Raw genomic sequence first — 19,615 nt, 5'->3', positions numbered from 1 at the left:
CTATTGACTGTAGAGGTGGGTATACGGGCTACCCGCCCGTTTAGCCCGCGGGTTTTGACGGTGTGGGCTTAAACAGAGCGGGCTGAAAAACCCGCATTCATAAACGGTTTTGAATTTTAAGGCCCGCGACCTGTCCATTTAACCCGCGGGCTAAACGGGCTTACCCGTGGCCCGTTAAATAAAAATAATTTTAAATGCTTTAAATGCAATAAAAAATAATGTTTTAACTTACTACAGCTTTAAAAATGATCGAGCAACTTGAAAAGGAAGGTAACACATCAAAATAATAAATAATATTTAAATTTTATTTTAAATAGCCGGAAATGATTATAAAATAATATTTTTTAAATTTTTTAATCATTAATATATATATATTATGATATAATTACTTAAACTCAAATTAAAAAACAATATTCACTTATATAACCAAATTGAAAAACAAATAAAACAATAACTACATTATACTTTTATAAAACACGATTATTCAATGCTATAATATGAAGACACAGAAGTGTCTGAAAGCATAAATTCAAACATAAAAATTCAACAAAGTCAAACATTATACAAATCTAACAATAAAGTTGTCAATTGATCCTAATAATTGTATTTTATAGATACTTTAGAGAAATGCTAAATCATAATATGAAAATATAAAATAAAATACTTACAATATAAGAGTAAATTTGAAAGATACAATTATACTAAAATTGATAAAATATAAGTCATTAATTTGTTAAAATATATTTATTTTGTAAAAGTCTTTAAAAGTTAAAAAGTATGTTTTCAATTTTTTCTTTTACTTTTCTTTCTTATTTTTAATTCAAATATTACATATCATGTGATATATTATTAGAATATCACGTGATTTTTTATAATTAAATAACAAAATGGATAACATACTTCATGAAAAAAAATAAAGGTCAAAATTAAATAAAAAAATCTTTAAATACCAAAATGATAATGGTGTATATTTAAATGAAAAAAATATAAAGCAGCGGTAAAATTATGACAAACGTCCTAATAAATTTAAGAACTACAATAATTATAAGTAACATCATATTTATAAGTAATTTATTTTATTTTTCTATAAAATTCTTTAAGTTTATTTTCTCTAAAATTTTATGAATTTTAAATTAAACGGGTTTTGTGGGTAGCCCGCGGTTATACCCATTAAACCCGCGAGTTTAACGGTCCGGGCTAAAAAACCCACAATTTAAACGATTTTTAATTTTTGAGGTTTGAAGCCCGTACGAATAGCGGGTTAAATGGGTAATCCGCGGGCCTTAGCCCATATACCAAGCTCTAATTAACTGTAATCCACCAAATATTTGTTATAATTACAATATTACCCCTAATTATTGTATTGTCATCATGCCATTCTAATAATGATTCCACAATAAAAAGTGTCAAAATTGGTATTAAAAAAAAGAAAGGGAAAAAAAGATTTATCGTTTTAATTTCGTCAGTCGGAAATCTACATAAAATATTTAATTTTTACTTGCAAAAATGGAAAGCTAAGGTTTATCTCGTTAAGTGGTGCACACACAAAATGGATGTAGTAACCTTCGGCATCATAGTAGCCCTAATCCTGGTTTTTTTAGTCATTGTTTGTTTCATCACCATTGAAGGCACTTGCAAACGCCGTTCTTAGTTTGGGTCTTTATTCTTTTTTTTCCCCTTTCAATTTCTTGCTCCTCTTTTGCTTTCCGATCTGAAGTCTTTTTGTTTTCAATTTCACTAGAAAAAGGCAGTAAAAAGTGGATTAAAAAAAATGGAAGGGATGAAAGATGGGGTTTGAGAAAACACCGATCTTTTTGGTGGTGGTTTTGGTTTTTGTGAGTTTGGATCTGTGTCTCGGGAGTGGGTACGGTATGTCGCCGACGCATGGTGACCATGGGCATCATCACCAATGTGATCACGGACATGGGCATGGGCATGACCACAACCATCATCATTCCCATAACTATGATCATGGCCATCACCAGCACCTCCAGGCGGAGGAAGAGAGGAAAAAGATGATGTTACCGGAGGACTTGGCTGAGGAGGAAGACATGAAATTGTACGGATTTGGGCCATATCGGGATGATCACGATCATGATCATCCCAAGCTCTCTGGTTCAGGTAATTTTAAATGAAACTTACGTTTTTAAGTCTACTTTGCGGTACATCTGACGTCTTCTTAAGTTGAGTTTGAGTGGAAAAGGTGAAGCTTTTTGGAGTTTGACTTAAGTTCCGAGTGAAAAACTTTTCTTTTAAATCTGGGTTCTTCATTTTATCGGCTTAAGTAAGCTTGATTATAGTTTCCCACTGATTAACCAACCATGGATATACGCTAATCTAGAGATAGATTTTGGAAGTAGAACAATTTATGTAATATTGTTTAGTTTATTCTGATTTCCTAAAATGTTTGGTGTGACTGAATGTGAAGGAAAAGGATGGTTATCGTACGGCTCTAAATGAATGGCAGTTTTAATCAAGTTGTTGGATTGAATTTCACTTGAGGTGGGCACTGGGCAGAGTTCCCCCTTTTAAAATAGATTGTACTGGCCTACCGCTTGTAATTCAGCTGTTGTATGCGCTTGTAGCAGAAATGTCGATAATGAGATCTGGTCTGTAACTGGTTTTAGGATTGGCTGTTGTATCAATTATTTGCTATGGGTTCAGGGTTTAAGCTTCCTCTACATGTCAGTTGCTTATGGGTGAGGTGCTAGAATCAGCTTGGAATGCCGGGTTTAATCACTCAGTATAAGCTTCTAACACTTACCATTTAGCCATTTGTTTCTGAGGCAATATATGCACACTGTTTTCTGGCGATCTGTATAATGCTCTTGGATTTTGTTTTTGGGTTCTGATTGCTTGTCATGTTGGAATTATGCATTCCGCTGCAAAGCTGCTATCCCCTTGATTTTTGCATTTTTGTTGTTCGACATCCAACAAGTGTCGAGTTCACATAATTGATGCAATTCTGGTATGAGGTTTCAGCCTTATTTGGACTTTTTTTGCAAGCCTTTGGTTACGTGCATTGGGATGTTCGCTCTTAGTAAGATTGGCTTCCCTTATTTGCCTGATTATTTTACCTTTGATATTCAGTAAGTTAGTTTTCGAAGCATGATCATTTATATATTTGGTCTTCACTTCAGCTTTATTTTCTGCTGAATTAATTTTTTTCTTTTCCCGTAAATATATTATTCCTGATAATGGAGCTCAAAATTTGATTATTTATTGCAGTACAAGGGAAGCCATCCAAGGCGATTGTTGATTCCCTGGCTTTATTTGGGGTTAGATTCTTCAAACCTTTTATCTGTCATGAAATTTTAAGTAAATATTTTGAAGATAACGTCTGTTGAGTACCTGAACAATATAACTTTTCTGTAGTTCTGGGTTGAGCAATATTCAGAGCTCATTATTCAATGCTCTCTCTCTCTCTTAAATAGTTTTCTACATTTTGTTGTACATTGATATTACAGTCAGGAGTTATGTTGGGAGATGCTTTTCTTCACCAGTTGCCGCATTCGTTTGGTATGATTTTCCTCATGTATAAACTTATAATCAGTTGATTTAATTCTTTTAACACATTTAATTAATATTTTACGTTTAAATTTGTCTTTGTTTAAAATAACGTGGTATGTTTAAGAGTTCACATTTATCAAATAGTCTAATTATATTCTGTAATTTTAAGTAATAAACAAAATATATTTTATAACTTAAATTCAGTACTTAAATTTGTGGTTTATCAAAAACGTTGTTATAACCATGGCTTTTGTGGTATATTTAAAGGCTTTTAATACATGAGCTCTAGTTCTTGGATCAATATAACTAATATACTTCAAGTTCCTTGACAGTCAGCGAGAGATTTACTTTGCATTTACATCTTTTACATGGTTGAGTTTGTCTCGACAAGGGAGGCCACAGAATTTAGTTCCATCTGGAAGCCATTTGGTGGTTTTGGGTGTTCAATTACAGGGATGCTATTTGAACTTCCTGGCTACTGCTTGCCTTTCACAGCAATATACGCTTTGCGTGCGTTCGATGTTTTAATGATCCAATGGTTGTTGAAAAAGGGATTTTTCACATTCTTGGTTCAGGAGAGGGGGTAAATGTAAACTAATCAAAGATTGATGGCTCCTTAATATGACTTCACATAAAACATGTTCCCAAAGGACAGTGACTTTGGTTTGTTTGTGCAAATGGTAGTTACCTTATTATCCCATCCAAACAAAAAGGCCTACAACTGCAATTGCAACTGGAGATATAACTCCTGAGTAGCCTAAGTAGATTTATGGACCAAAGTGTCTTCCGCATTAGCCTGAGGCTCCCAATGTCCATCAACACCTTAGTGATGCATCAAAACTCTTCTTTTCATGAAAATCATAATGTGATCCTATAGGATATGTGAAATTATGGGAGGTTTGCTAGCCAAAGCATCATTAGGCTTTTTCTTTCTCTATCTCCGGGTTGCTTTTATTAATCTTATTAAAAGAAGTCAAATCTTAAATTCTGATCCCAAACAAGTTGACAGAATTAGTGTAAGGGCAGTCTGTATAATCGTTTGCTGGTTGAATTATGCTATTAGATAATTCATTTGCTTATAAACCGTCTGCAGGTGGACACTCCCACTCACATGCTGATCTCGTGGATCATGATCATACGCATGCGCACTCTTTGAAGGACCTTTCTGTGGGCTTGTCCGTTCTTGATAAGTAGCAATATATAACAAAAGTGTGTGTTTGTGTTTGTGTATGTATGCATGAATGCGGGAAACATGCTAGGCTGGTCTTATAATTTCTTTATATCTGCAATGGTGTAAGAAATTTCTTGTTCAGTAATGTTACTATTGAAAATTCGAATGCATGTCATAGTCTCATAGATGGATGAACCAAGTGTTCCATCTTTTCAAAGCAGTTAAACTTGTATAATGCTGAAGGAAATCCGTTGAAAGATTGTTGCTCTGCCGAAAAGAAATAATGCTCTTTTCATGTTGGTGTTTCTGTATGTCACAGCTGGGATAGTACTCTTTCTTCTTGTTGAAAAGCTGGTCAGATATGTCGAAGAAAACTCTGGAGGGACTAGTGGTTGGAGCCATGGTCCTCGTCACCTTCATCACAAGAGCAATAAAAAATTGAAAAATGCTGCTGCTGCTCATGACAACAGTTCGCAACCTGACATATCAGACGACTCTTCAAATGTAGATAATGCATCTCAGCCTGAAATCCAGAAGGTAGGGTTTAAATATTTACGTTAGAGGTGTGCTGTATTCATACTACTAAGATCGGGCATACATGTTTGCTGGCTATGCCATTTTTATATAAATTCTGGGGCTGACACTTAAGTGCAATGCATGAGGTGTAGATATGTGTGTGTGAACCATCAAACACGTCTAATTGACCGATAAAATTTGTCCTTTATCTGTTTGTATCTTGTATGTAACATTTATTACCTGTAAAAAATTACCCATTTTGGAGATTAAATCCCTTTAAGTTGTATCCAAATCAGTCCTTAATCTTTGACTTGTATCCCCCTAAGATATTGTCTCTTACTTTTGCTTTTATGATTTTATACGTTCCTCCGCTGCCTAATTTGATTGGCCATTCGAGATGCCTAGAGAGTACAAGTTCAAGGAGGTGGTCATTTATTCAATTAAATTTGTGTAAATGAAAAAAAATATCTTATTTTCTCAAAAACGTATTTCAGTGATCAAGAATAAAGTATAGGCAGTAATATATAAAATAATATTATGTCTCGTTAAATCTGTTTATTATTGATTTCTCGTCAAATTTTTTTATCCGACTCTTTGTTATTTAAAATTTATTGTTGATAAAAATATGAATAAAACATATTTTAAAGTTGTTAAATGAAGTAGTTTTCAAATATTTATTTTATAAAAAGTGATGAATTAAAATATTTAAAATAATCATGTGTTTAAAAATTTTGACTTTTTTAAAATCAATAATAAGCATATTTAATGAGACGAAATAAATATTTAAAAAAATGAAATATTAATTCAATTTTCATTAAAAATTTAAAAATTTAAATTCAAATAATTTGGAGAACACAAAAGAAACTTGAACCGTAAGGTGACTGATTTGATTGGAAGGTGACAATTCAAATTTCACATCTTACTTTCAAATCATGTCGCGCACCCTGACCGACTAATACGGGCCAACTAAACTTTAGAAAAAGAAATATAATAATAATTAGAGTTAATTCCATCATATCTCCCCAAATTATGACTTTTATTTCAAATTAGTCTTTAAACTTTTAAACATTCCAATTTCATCCCAAAATTATGACTCATTCTTAAACTTTTGAACATTTCAATTTCATTCCCAAACTATGAATATCATGCCAAATTGGTCCCTAAAATTTTGCATCATCAATTTTATCCTCAAATTCATCCCAATATATAATTCATTTCAACCAGTTCAACCTAAATTATTTTCAAACATATATTAACATAACTTGGTCTAAAGATTTTATTAACAATAGATATGATTTATATATACGCATAATGTAGGGCTAAATTGAAATGTTCAAAAAGTTTAAATACTAATTTAGAATGAAGATCATAGTTTATGGATGAAGATAAAATGCTAAATGTTTGAGGACTGATCTAGAATGGTAATCATTATTTGGGAATGAAATTAAAATGTTTAAAAACTTTGAGAACAATTTGAAACAAGGGTCATAGATTGAAACGTGTGACGCAATGAGCTGCAATAATTATAATACATCTAGAACTATAAAAAAGAAGTCGACTTTATATAAAAATATATTGCGAGAATATCAGGGTGTCTTGCTGTCAATTATAGCTAAGTATTTAATAGCTCGCAAAACCACGCCACATAAAAAATGGTAAATAAGAGTTTCATTACAGGGTAATTTAAATTGTTTATAATACCTTATAATAAAAGTTAAATATTAACATGGTTGGTTTAAGTAGTAAATAGTTTGATATCGTTTAAGTAATGTTTCGGGTATGAGTCATTGTGTATGCAAAAAATTTCGCTAGGAGACTTACCCGCCAAAACTAGGTGTACAACCCGGGTCGACAGGGACATAGTGAGAATTAGATATAAACATGACCAAATATTAAAGTTTTTTAAGAAAAATACAATTACTTACTAGGTATTTAAATTTACAATTTAGAATACAATGCCTAATTTGCCCAATAATTAAATTTATAATGAACTAAATTGTTATTAGACCAAAAAATTGAGAACATTGGATTATTTTTTTTTGTATAACCATTAGTTTCCGATTTATTGATCGACTAATTTGAATCGGATACTACAGAGGCGAGGGCGAACCTTCGTTCCCAATTTACTCAATTCACAATCGCCAAGATTCGAACCCCTGACCTTGCTTAAGAGATATAGTGCCTCATCCAACTAGACCAATCAATTGTTGGTATTGGATTATTATTCTTTAGTTTGACTCCTACTTGATTAAATATCTAATAAATTCTTATGTTTTTAATTTGAATACTTATTTTTACATAAACTAAAATACTATTAGATAAAAATCGATTGAACATAAAATTATTTTACAGGGGTCGGGGCCCCTTTGGACCCTAGACTCGATCCAAATTAATCAGGTAAAAGCCTTACAACTTGATAGCAAAAAAAAAATTCATTTAATTAATTACAAATCTTCTCAACTATGAAGTAGAAAAGAGTTTGATGAAGTGAAGATAATATGATATCATTACTCATTCAACCGACTCATATAAATTTTTAAAGAAGTTATGTTAAAATATTATTTCACATATTTAAATCTGTGAGCTACTGGGAGGTTGATTGCAAACCGTATTTTAGCTGGATATTAGTCAAATTACTGAAGCTGAGAGAGGAGATTAGGAGATTGCTCCTGCCTTATGTTAACTGGAATCTTATTAATGGGAAGTGGATTTGGGATTGCATTCGTGAAAGCAAAGAGAAAGTTAGCTGGCATAGGTTAGTCTGGTTTCCGGGCCATGTTCCTAAATTTTCTTTAATTTATTGGATGGTCATTCTTGATAGGCTACCCACGAATGATAGGCTTGCTCGGTTTGGACTGACTGTTGATGCTGGTTGTGGCTTGTGTGGTGTTGGTTCGGAATCTCGTGACCACCTCTTTGTTTTCTGTTCTTATGCAAGAGGTGTTTAGGGGGCTGTCCTGAATGTTTGTAGCCTCTCTTTTGTGGCTCGTTCTTGGGATGATCTCCTTCAATGGCTTTTGGCTAACCTTAAAGGTAAATCTCTTAGAGTTCGCGTCCTTAAACTTGCGTGGATTAATTTTCTTTACCTCATTTGGGAGGAACGTAATCATAAATATCATAGAAATTTGATTCGTTCGATAGATGTAATTATAAATAGGCTGTTAGAGTCTGTAAAAATTAAGATGTACAGGCATGAATATACTGATTTGAGGATGTAAGTAGTATTTGCGCTTATATGTTTGTGACGTTTTGTAGCAGCCTTGGTTGCATTATTTTGGATGAAATATAATTTACTTATCTAAAAAAATATTATATTCAAAAAAATGAATTTGATGAAAAAATCATTTAAATATGAATGGAATTGAACTATAACTGTCACTGTTTAGGTTTGATAAATTTTTTTTTGTAATATATTATATTATATTATATTATATGTGATTTATAAATTTATATTAATATGTAATAGCATATTTAAAATTCCCCACACCACCACACACAACCTCCTTCCTTCATGTCTCCATTGAACCGGCGAGATCCACCATCACCGCCGAACTACACACCCGCTGATCACCATCACCACCCACCTAATGGCCACCATCCGGTCACCGTTTCCCACTCAACGATATTCTCGTGATATGAATTCACAGAATATCTCAGCTTTAAATCCACAAGTCCAGTAGATCAGATGGAATCTTAACCAAATAACCATTTCGACTCCATGATTTCAACATTAATCAAGCAAATAAATCAGAATTTTCTATATTCCAGCTTCCTGCAAAGACCCAGAGCTGCTGGAAATTAAACGGATCAAATCGTTGTGTTTGAGCTTAAACCGGGCACGACCCATTTGAGAATCCCACGTTTATTTTTCAAAGTTTGGCCCATGAAATCTTGAATCACTTGAAAACAATCACAGTATTCTCATTAATGGAGACGTTAAAAAAAACCCAGATTTGCAAGAACAAGAAATCAAGTTATCACGGAGACGTGAAAAATCAAGAAATCAAGAACAAGAAAAAACCTAGATTTGCAATCACTAAAATAAAAAAATACCGAGAAAAACATAATTACTTTGAATATACAAAGTTGAATATACGTGGCACGTCGGCGAGTGTGTAGTTCGACGGTGATGGCGGCCGGCGTGACGTGAGGGAGGGAGGCTGTGTTGGGGGTTGGAATCAGGACTTCAAATCGTGATCCGAAAACGTGATAATACCCACGTAATAACGGTATCGCCGCCGTCCGAATTACTTGTTACACACGTAATAACACACGCGACAGCTACAGTAAACACCAATTAGAATTATAAAGGGATAGGGCTGGAGTAGGGGATGAGGGTGAGATTTTTTTAAAACAAATTTTTTTAGTAATAATATTTTATATATAAAATAATAATAAAATAAATTATGATGATTAAATAAAATTTAATAATTAAAATAAAAGAGAAAAAATATTTGACTGGTAAATTATATAATTTACTCAATTTATAATAACATTAAACGGAAAATTGAACTACTTAACATGTTACATCAATACAAAACTAATAAAAAATATTTTTAATAGTCAATAAGTATCGACACAAATTATTGAGATTTAATAGGTATATCAAGATTATAGACCGATGAAATCATTCCTAACTTAAACTTTTCATGTCCAAATAAATAAATAAATAATTTAAATAGTGATATATAACATTAAGGTAAGGGACTATGGTTAAAATTATGTTAGATAATTTATCACATGACAAGATCTATATAACATCATAAAGAAAACAATTTTAGTCATTTAATTTTTTGAAACTTTATGATAATAATATATTTTGATTTCTTTTTGTTATATTATCATTCTTTATAGAAGTGATTAATTTTACTCAAAATAAAAATTATTTTAAATTATAATAAATATTTACGATAATAATCGTAAATTAAGTACATAATTAAAATATTTCCTATAATCATTAAAAAACTATCAACTTAATATCACAGAAGAATCATACAAAAAAAGAGTAAAATCTAACAAAGAAACTCGAACAAAAATAAATATAAACAGATCTGATCGTCTCGACAAACTGACCAAAAAAGGGGATCAAGTTATTGAAAAACCATCGACAAACTGCAAATTAGACTCGAGCAACGTAAAAAGTTATCTACGAACGCATAATAGGTTTCCTAATCCAATCAACCTTAACGATAACAAAATTTGATTCCCTAGAGGTTTTGAGTTCGAGTAACAATGTTTGCGGGATATGTGTGCGGTTTCAATAAGTTAAGAAAGTTCTAAACAAATATTAATTCATAATCACCTCAAACCTTTCAAACAAAATTTCACTTATTATTATTATTTTTAATAATTTCTACATAAGGGAGAGGAAGGAAATTTTGCTCATAATGAGTAATAAAGCCCATAATCTACGGGAAGAGAAAATGTCAACTGAGAACTTTTAATCACTTTCTCTAGAGATTATTGACAAGAATTTACTTATTTTATCATTTAGAGTACTCAATTAAATGAAAAATTAAGAATATAATTATTTTTTTTAAATTCTAAACTAAATATTAAATATGATTTTGGAAAAAAGTAATAATTCAAGTAACAAAATCGAACAAAAATAATAATATAAATACTGAACGTATAATTTACCTTAATATCTTTGACAATTCTTCGTCATATTATCGTTATACGTTGATTATCTGTCAATAAAATTTATTATTATGTCCATAACATTAATACTCATACTAACATACTTATAATTAACATCGGTAAAAGAATTCACTTAATGAACTCATCAAGTGATTTTAATGGTAAAAGAGAATATTGATTTTCCTAGAGGTTATCGAGTAATAATGTTTGTAGTGTATGTATGTGTCTTTAATAAGTTAAAAAAGTTCCGAACAAATACTATAATCTTGGGGGAGAGTGACGGTGTTAAGTGGGAACGTTAAACTACTTTCTAAAAATTATTGACAATAATTCACGTAAATTATTTTATCAGTTAAAGTACTCAATCAAATGAAAAATTAAGAATATAATTATCTTTATTGAAATAGTTTGAAGATATTTTTGAACCATTAATAATAATCATAATAATAATAATAATAATAATAATAATAATAATAATGTTTTTTGTTACAGTAGAATAATAATAATGTTAAATACGAAAAAGGATCAATGGCTCCAAGCCATTATTTTCTTCATACATTAGATCTAATCCTAGATAAGAACATGGCAAATAATTGAGATCCCAGACAATGCATGGTCCCGACAATTATTATAAATTATAAACTAAGAACGATAGAATACATTAAAGAGAAGATATGATAAGGCATCTTGGTCATCTGATTTAGATCTGATTAGATTATAGAATTAACAATGATAGCCAATTATCACATGCCTAATCACCATGAAAAAAAATATTAGTATAAAATTCAAGTTGATTTGGGTAATGATTCAAGTTAAAAGACTAAACCCAATATATAATCCATTCTGGGTTTACAAAGAAGAAATTCAAGATATCAGCCAAATGGCCTTCAACATAAAGCATGGGGCACGGGATTTCTGAGTTTTTTCGATGGATGGTTTTCACTTTTCACTCAAAGTCAAGTGAAATTATCCAAGAAAATTGTTATTTTAATGAAAACCAAGTGGATGGTGACGCGTGGGAAGAAATGATTTTGATCTCTCCTTATCTTTCTTCCTTGCCTCTGTTTTGACTTCCATTATATTATTTTTTTGATCTCCTAATCAATCAAAACTAAATCCACCGTCATTCAATTCACGTAGATCGGATCAAGCTCATACCCAGTTTTTCTTTCTCCCGTATCCATTGAACCCAGATGTTTGTTCTTGGAGATCTTGTTCGGGCCTTGTAAATCACCGTTTCTGTTTTCGATCTGTTTGGTGCAGAGAAAATGGCGGGGAGGTCTTTTCTGAACGGTGCGGAGAATAAAGAAAGGTTGCTTTCGAGGAAAGGGTATTCGGGATTAGGCTCCTACTACTCGAGTGGCGGCGAGGATGGCGTCAAAGGCCGGCGTTTCCGATCGTGCCGTGATTCGATCGAGTACTTCTGGAACGGCCTTCATGAACTCACTGTCAAGTTGTATGAAATGGGTCGATCGGATACTCGTAAGATCTTTTTCGCCTTCAAAACTGGGCTCACGCTAACGTCCGTCTCGTTGCTTATGCTATTCAAAGAGCCCCTCAGGGATGCCAGTCAGTATTCAATCTGGGCAATTCTCACTGTCGTTTTGATCTTCGAATTCAGCGTAGGTAAGTAATATATATATATATATATATATATATATATATATATATAGTAGTGTTTATAATATACTACTTTGTTCTGATTTTTATCTATACAATACAAAGATGTTTCAATACGTAGCTTAGAACATTCTATTTTATTACCTATTGATACCTAAACGAGATAGGACGGATCGCAAGCTATTTGAGATCATTTCTATTAAATTTTGATCAACATTAGAATAGAATGAATTTTAGCTTGTACTCAATTTGAATTCTTAATGAACCGAAGCTAATTAATTGATAGCCGACTCGAAAAAATCACGAGTAATATTAACATTTATATGTTCTTTTTCTGAAAAATATATATACAATATAAGTTTTCATGTACCTAAGGTTTAATATATTTTTCATGTACCTAAGGTTTAGGTTAAGTTTGAGTTTGAGCTTCAATCAAGCTAACTCTTTGAATATTTTGAGTTCAAGATTTTGAGTCCGAGATAAGTTTCAATATTTGATTTTGAGTCAAATTTTCTCACGAGCTTTCGAGTCGAGTCGAACTCAGATTTATACTTCTTGAGTCGATCAATACTTGAATTTGACTCGGCTCATTTACAGTACTAATCACTGAGTACACTCAATGGGTTCATGTATACGACTTACTATCGGCGGTTGTTTTTAACCGATGTGATTCGAATATTTGTAGGTGCAACACTCAGCAAAGGTATCAACCGATCTATAGGAACGTTCTCTGCTGGAGTGGTAGGTTTAGGCATTGCAGAGCTATCGATAATGTCCGGAGAGTATGAAGAATATGTAATTTTGATCAGCATTTTCATAGCAGGTTTGGTGTTTTTATGATGAATTTGTATTTACCTTTCAAAAGGGTCATTCAACTTTATGTATGAATTTGTGAGATCTTTCATTTCTGGTTTAGGGTTTATTGCCAACTACTGCAAATTGCACCCTAAAGTGAAAACGTACGAATACGCTTTCCGGGTATTCTTGTTGACGTTCTGTATTGTGCTGGTGTCCGGGAACAACTCGAGAAATTTCATCCACACTGCCATTTGGAGATTGTTGCATATCTTCTTTGGTGCCGGCATGTCTATGATTATAAGTATATGTGTTTTCCCCATATGGGCAGGGGAGGATTTGCATAAATCCGTGGTGAAAAATTTCAAGAACGTTGCTTCTTCCTTGGAAGGTTAGTCTTGTGTTTCGAATACCGATCCTCTGTGAAGCTGTTCCTGTTGATGTGCGGTTCTCGATCGAGCTTTGTCGGAAGAAGTATGTGCTGTCCTTGACAGACAGACCTACCCTGACGGAGCTCGTCGAGACTTTCAGCAGAGCCGCACATCGAGTGTGATGTTTACGGAGCCTAAATTGACGAATCGTGTTGTTTTCTAGGTTGTGTTAAAGGTTATCTGCAATGTGTTGAATATGAGAGGATTCCTTCCAAAATTCTCACATACCAAGCGTATGATGATCCATTGTATAGTGCGTACAGATCAGTTGTGCAATCTTCAAGCCAGGAGGATACTTTGCTTGATTTTGCATCATGGGAGCCTCCACATGGTCCTTACAGGTCATTCAACTATCCGTGGAGGAACTTTGTCAAAGTGAGTGGTGCATTGAGGCATTGTGCATTCATGGTGATGGCGATGCACGGGTGTATGCTCTCGGAAATTCAGGCACCACCGGAGAAGAGAAAGGTTTTCGCTCTGGAGATGCAGAGGGCTTGTACCGCGGGGGCTAAAGTGCTGCGTGAGCTCGGAGAAAAAGTCGAAAAGATGGAGAAGTTGAGATCCGGAGACATACTGAGGGAAGTTCACGAGGCCGGAGAGGATTTGCAGATGAAGGTCGATGACAAGTCGTATCTTCTAGTCAACTCAGAAAGCTGGGCTACCCCGCCGCATCACAAGGACCTCGAAGAAGAAGTCAAAGAGGACGAGTACAAAGTGGTGATCAAATCCCTGAGCGATATGTCGATGGAGCCTTCGGACTTGATTGCCTCGGAGAGCATGGCACAGAAACCGTCTTGGCCACGTCTCTCCGTCACCGCAGAAGCATTGCTGCAGCCTGGTCAGGACTCCAAAATATACGAGAGCGCTAGCTCGTTATCTCTAGCGACATTCGCATCACTCTTGATCGAGTTCGTCGCGAGGCTCCAGAATCTCGTTGACGCGTTCGAGGAGCTTAGTGAGAAAGCGAACTTCACGGATCCCCGCGACCAACCACCTCAAAAGGAGGCAACCGGATGTTGGAACAGATTAACAAGTTGCTTTTAGTCAAACAACTAGCGAAACAAAAGGTTTTAAGATTGATTTTCTGTTGTTGTTGTAGATTCTTTTGTTCAACTTATTATTTTACATTTGTTCATGGTAATGAAATTTTCTGATGTTTCCAATGTAGTAAATGCCAAATATATATATATATATATATATATATATATATATATATGTTGGCACTTTGATGCATGTTTTTGACTTTTACATTTAACACAAAAACCTCGAATATTAAAGGTCTAATTAGGGATATACGGGTAGAATTTCGTGAATTTTGTATTGTATCCGTTTCAATTGGGGCGGGGATAAACATAAGTTTAGTTCGTGGTGGGCGGGTGTGAATGTAAAACTCACCTAAATTTTAGATCATTATGAATTTAATTATAATTTCAAATGTTATTATGTAAATCTTAAGATTTTATAGGACAAGACTTGTAATTTAACCAAATATTAGAGTATAAACATTTTTAAAATTGAAGACAGTTCGACTATCTCAAATTGGTGGGTATGAACGGATACGGGATGAGTAATAAGTATCTAGTTAGGTAGTGAGTGTGGGAAAATTTTATCTGTCGTAGGTGCTGAGTGGGTGATTGATATGAAAATATTAGATAGATATGGAGATGAAATAACTCGTCCCACCAGTCATCCCTTTGTCTCTTTATTTTTCATTTAAATATCTTTTAAATCTTCTTTTAATTTAATCGTTTCAAGATTCAAATCAAATTTCGTCTTTGAATTAACATATATGAATACTCATACGCAGCCGGACAATTCTTGTATAGTGTAATTGGTGACGGATTTTTTTTTCATTGAGCTAAAGTAATTACAAAGTAATATATATTCTAAATACTCTCAATCATTTGATAATGAATACTCAATCATCCTGCTGCATTCGTTGGTGTTCAAAACCCATGACCTCTAGGAACAACAACGATTCCTTTAACCACTGAGATTAGTTGGTTCGCGCGACGAAATTATTTTAATCAGCTTAAGAAAACATTTATTTTTTGATATTTAAAGTGCGACTTGAAAGTCTTCAATTGTGAAAGTGGAGACTTATGATTTATTCAACAGCAGAAAGGTTTATATAACTATCTGTTAATGTTTAGGTAACTGATAATAACCCTAAATTTAAATACTAATTTAGATTAAATTGACTTGAATTATAAAAGACTTGCCTATGGCATGGTTCGGGTGAGCCAAAGGAGTGAAGCTTAAAATTTTAATTTATGATTCGAACGAGAATGCGTTTGGATAATAAATTTTAGGTTTAACTACACGGATGATCTCTTATGTTTGTGTTTTGTTCACTTTTGGTTACTGATTTCAAAATACATAAGATATGGTCATCTTCGTTCTTATTTAATTAAAATGTGATCACTTCAAGTTAATTGTTGTTAAATATTTTGGTAGAATCACACATTTGTTCCATGTTATTTACATATTCTCTCGTTGTAGTCATACTTTTAATAAATTAAAAATAAATTTAATCCTCCAATCGAATGATGTCACATGTCATTGGTACCACGTGTCGTGTCATGTCACAATTCGGTTCGAAGACTAACTTTATTTTAATTTAACAAAGCAAAGCAAATTGGTGGAAAATTAATATATTAAATTAAAATAAAGTTAATCCTCCAACCGAATGGTGACATATGACACAACACATTGCACCAGTGACACATGAAATCATTCGATTGAAGGATTAAATTTATTTTAAGTATGACTAAATTGAGAGAATATGTAAATAAAATGAATCAAATGTGTGATTATAACAAAATATGACATCACTTAATCTGTTAACGACAATTAACCCATGGTGATCATATATTAAATAAATAAAAATAAAAGTGATCATATTTTAATTAAATAAAAACGGAAGTGATCATATCTTATATATTTAAAAAACAGTAACTAAAAGTAGACAAAACACAAACATAAATGATCATCCGTGTAGCTAACCCTAAATTTTAAAATTGTTATACAAAATAGTAAAGTACACAAATGATCTTACGATTATAGGGTATTGTTTTATTAAGTTATTGGTTATTAAAAGTTATAAAATGATCTTTTATGTGATGCATGAGGTGGAGTGACTATATGATACATGTTTACTAGACTTGCGTACCTGATATTCTCTGTTAAAATACATTGGACTATAACATGAGCTAAAATGAAACAGCACAAGAAAAGAAATAGTATAGTTCAGTAAGAATACACTAAAAGTAATAGTACAGTAAATGAAACAATACAATCAAAGAATCAGTACAGTAAGAGAAATAATATAGTAAAAGAAATAAGCACAATAAGAGAACAGTACAGTTTAATTGTCGTCTAAACTGGACGTTAATATGATGACTAAGATATGCTAGTTGTTTGAGATTTTAGGATCAAATTTTATCATATCAGAGTCAATATGTTAACGTTCAGCTCAGATTGTTGTCATTTTTAAATGGAAAAGGACAAAATTGGAACATAATGAATAATTGGATGACCATTTTATAACTTTTAATAGTTAAAGGACTCAATAAGCAATACTCTATAGTTGGAGGACCACTTTGTAACTTTTAATAGTCTGAGGATTCAAAAAAATATCACCCTATAGTCGAGGGACCATTTGTATACTTTACCCTAAAAAACAATGGAGGTGATATTGATAATGCAACTTAGCTTATGAAGATTACATTAAAAAGAGCACATGAACAGTTGTTTTACCAGGTTCAATTAGCAACGACAATACCTCTCTCTGACAAACACCATCAAGTTAACCCCATTCTTCTCTTCTCATGGAACCGTGTAGCCTGAAAAATAGCAACAAAATCAATATTTCTTAACCTTATTTTATGTTGAATTGATTCAGTTTTCTTGGCAGCCAATCAATTAAAATATTGCTATAAAGCCCCTAATCTTTTAGCTTTTCTCAAGTAAGATCCCACCATGATTTTGATTTGTATTTAAACAAGTCCTTATATTAAAAGAAGAGGGCTACTTGCTCCCACATTTCTTCCCAGATTGTCTGTTCCTAATGTTGCACCTTTTAGGGATGCCAACGGCAATTCCTGGATTGATTCCAGCCTGCTTTGCCAATGGGGATAACAGAATGGCACATAGGCACCTTGGAGAAGCCTTGAGCAAGGCACCAACCTTGGAGCAACAAGCAGGCGGAACTTTCGTCTTCGCGTTCCCGGCCGCTCCTAAGCACGGGTTTAAACTTACCACGACGGACCTAATCGGGGTCTTCCCGCACTCCCCGGCTGCTTCGACATCGTTAACGAACATCACAGAACTTATACCGAACACAAACAATGCAACGAGGAAATAAGGTTTTAAGCTAACACCCACGTTTCTTAAGCTCCAAGATTCACACTCAAACAATTTGCTAACAATTGAAACAATGTATATATACACACAAATGAAGGGACAAGGGGTCGTGTGGTGCTGCAATTGGGGTTTTAGTGGGGTGGTTGAATGTGGAAGACATATTTTCAACTTACAGATTATTTTATAACAGTTTAATAAATTTTTATTTTTGTACTAATTTAATAAAATTTAATGATTATTTTATAATTTTAAACAAAAATATATTTCAACATTAGTTTAGTAATTATTTCAACACCAACGCTTTTTGACTATCGGCATGCTTGAAATTGGAATCATTCAATAATTTGCTCCACTATCATCTAAATGAGTGGTGCCCACAGGTCAAGTTAGGTTCAAAGACCAAGACAAATGATTAAATCTTCGTATAAGTTAAAATCAGGTCGAGATCATATTAATTATGTTTCCCATTCCGTTTTCATAAATATTTTTTTAATTAATAATATCCAATCTATTTACTAATTAATCTAGTTCGAGTACGGTAGAAATGAGAACGACCCTCTCAACTCAGAGGATTCGACGATCCTCCCAATCAAGTTTACTCCATTTGAAGAATCGACGACCCTCATAACCTAGTTTACTCCCAACCTAATTTACTTCATTCGAGGATTCAACTCATAATCTTACTAAGAAGAAAAAATAATCTCAGTGACCAACTTTTTTTGGATTTGTCAAAATGACCAACAAAATCGCAACGCGAACTCTAATTTTTCAATTCAGTTTCCAAATTCGCAACGCGAATATCCAGATTCGCAACGCGATTGTAAGATTCGCAACGCGATTGTAAGATTCGTAACGAGATTTTGAAAAATGTGTTGCGATAGTTAAAATGTGTTGCGAGAGTTTAAAAAACGTGTTGTTGCGATAGTGAAAAAGTGTTACGATAGTGAAAAATTCAAAATAAGTTTACATTTTAATTATTTCAAATTACGTGGAGTTTGAAACAATAAAGAATGTGTTGCGATAGTGTAAAAGATTCCCAAGTCATTTGTAAGATCTTAGTTTGAAACGATAAAAAATGTATTGCGATAGTGTAAAAGATTTTCAAGTGTTTGCAATGCTCAATCCCACGTAGTATTGGAAACATTATTGAGAATGAGTATTTAAGCATTGGATTTCCCACTTCCTTGTTGAGTGGAATAGAACAAGGGGACTCTCACGCACCGTCGTTCCGTCTCGGGTCGTGGTCGTAGTAATACGTGTCTTCGACACGTCCGCACGATACTATCTTTTTAAAGAAAATTCTTAAGAAACAAATGCAATACCACCAGTGAATTTGAAAAATCGCAACGCGGACTTTAACTATCGCAACGTAAATTTGAAAAATCGCATTGCGCTTTTTTATTATCGCATAGCAATTTTTTAAAATCGCAATACGATAGTCAAAATCACATTGCAAATATGGAAACTGATTTGTGATACTGAAGATCACGTTGTGATTTAGAGATCGCATTACGATTTTATTAGTCATTTTGAGAAATCAAAAAAAATTGGTCAAAATCATATATTA

The 19,615-nt window shown here is 33.1% G+C and overlaps 2 protein-coding genes across 3 annotated transcripts; both read left to right on the top strand.

The window, feature by feature from the left end:
• The first annotated feature begins 1,460 nt into the window (after positions 1-1,460).
• Positions 1,461-5,445, top strand: LOC120184288 (IAA-alanine resistance protein 1-like). 2 transcript variants are annotated; one of them, XM_039188787.1, is made up of 6 exons: positions 1,461-2,121; positions 3,006-3,089; positions 3,229-3,278; positions 3,468-3,519; positions 4,604-4,696; positions 5,001-5,445. In XM_039188787.1, exons 1-6 carry the CDS (start codon positions 1,788-1,790, stop codon positions 5,240-5,242), a joined length of 855 nt encoding a protein of 284 aa, XP_039044718.1. In that variant the 5' UTR covers positions 1,461-1,787; the 3' UTR covers positions 5,243-5,445. The 2 variants fall into 2 exon arrangements, with proteins under 2 accessions (XP_039044718.1, XP_039044720.1); XM_039188789.1 differs by lacking the exon at positions 3,006-3,089.
• A 6,291-nt stretch (positions 5,446-11,736) lies between these two features.
• Positions 11,737-14,841, top strand: LOC120184286 (aluminum-activated malate transporter 4-like). The gene is made up of 5 exons (XM_039188784.1): positions 11,737-11,859; positions 12,098-12,463; positions 13,143-13,280; positions 13,374-13,643; positions 13,847-14,841. The coding sequence occupies exons 2-5, from the start codon at positions 12,106-12,108 to the stop codon at positions 14,725-14,727; spliced, it is 1,647 nt and encodes a 548-aa protein (XP_039044715.1). The 5' UTR covers positions 11,737-11,859; positions 12,098-12,105; the 3' UTR covers positions 14,728-14,841.
• The last annotated feature ends 4,774 nt before the right edge of the window (positions 14,842-19,615 follow it).

Source organism: Hibiscus syriacus, unplaced genomic scaffold, assembly GCF_006381635.1.
Source record: "Hibiscus syriacus cultivar Baekdansim isolate YM2019G1 unplaced genomic scaffold, ASM638163v2 tig00112864_pilon, whole genome shotgun sequence".
NCBI lineage: Eukaryota > Viridiplantae > Streptophyta > Magnoliopsida > Malvales > Malvaceae > Hibiscus > Hibiscus syriacus.
The sequence above is the reverse complement of the archived record's forward strand: the minus strand, read 5'-3'. Positions and strand labels throughout refer to the sequence as shown.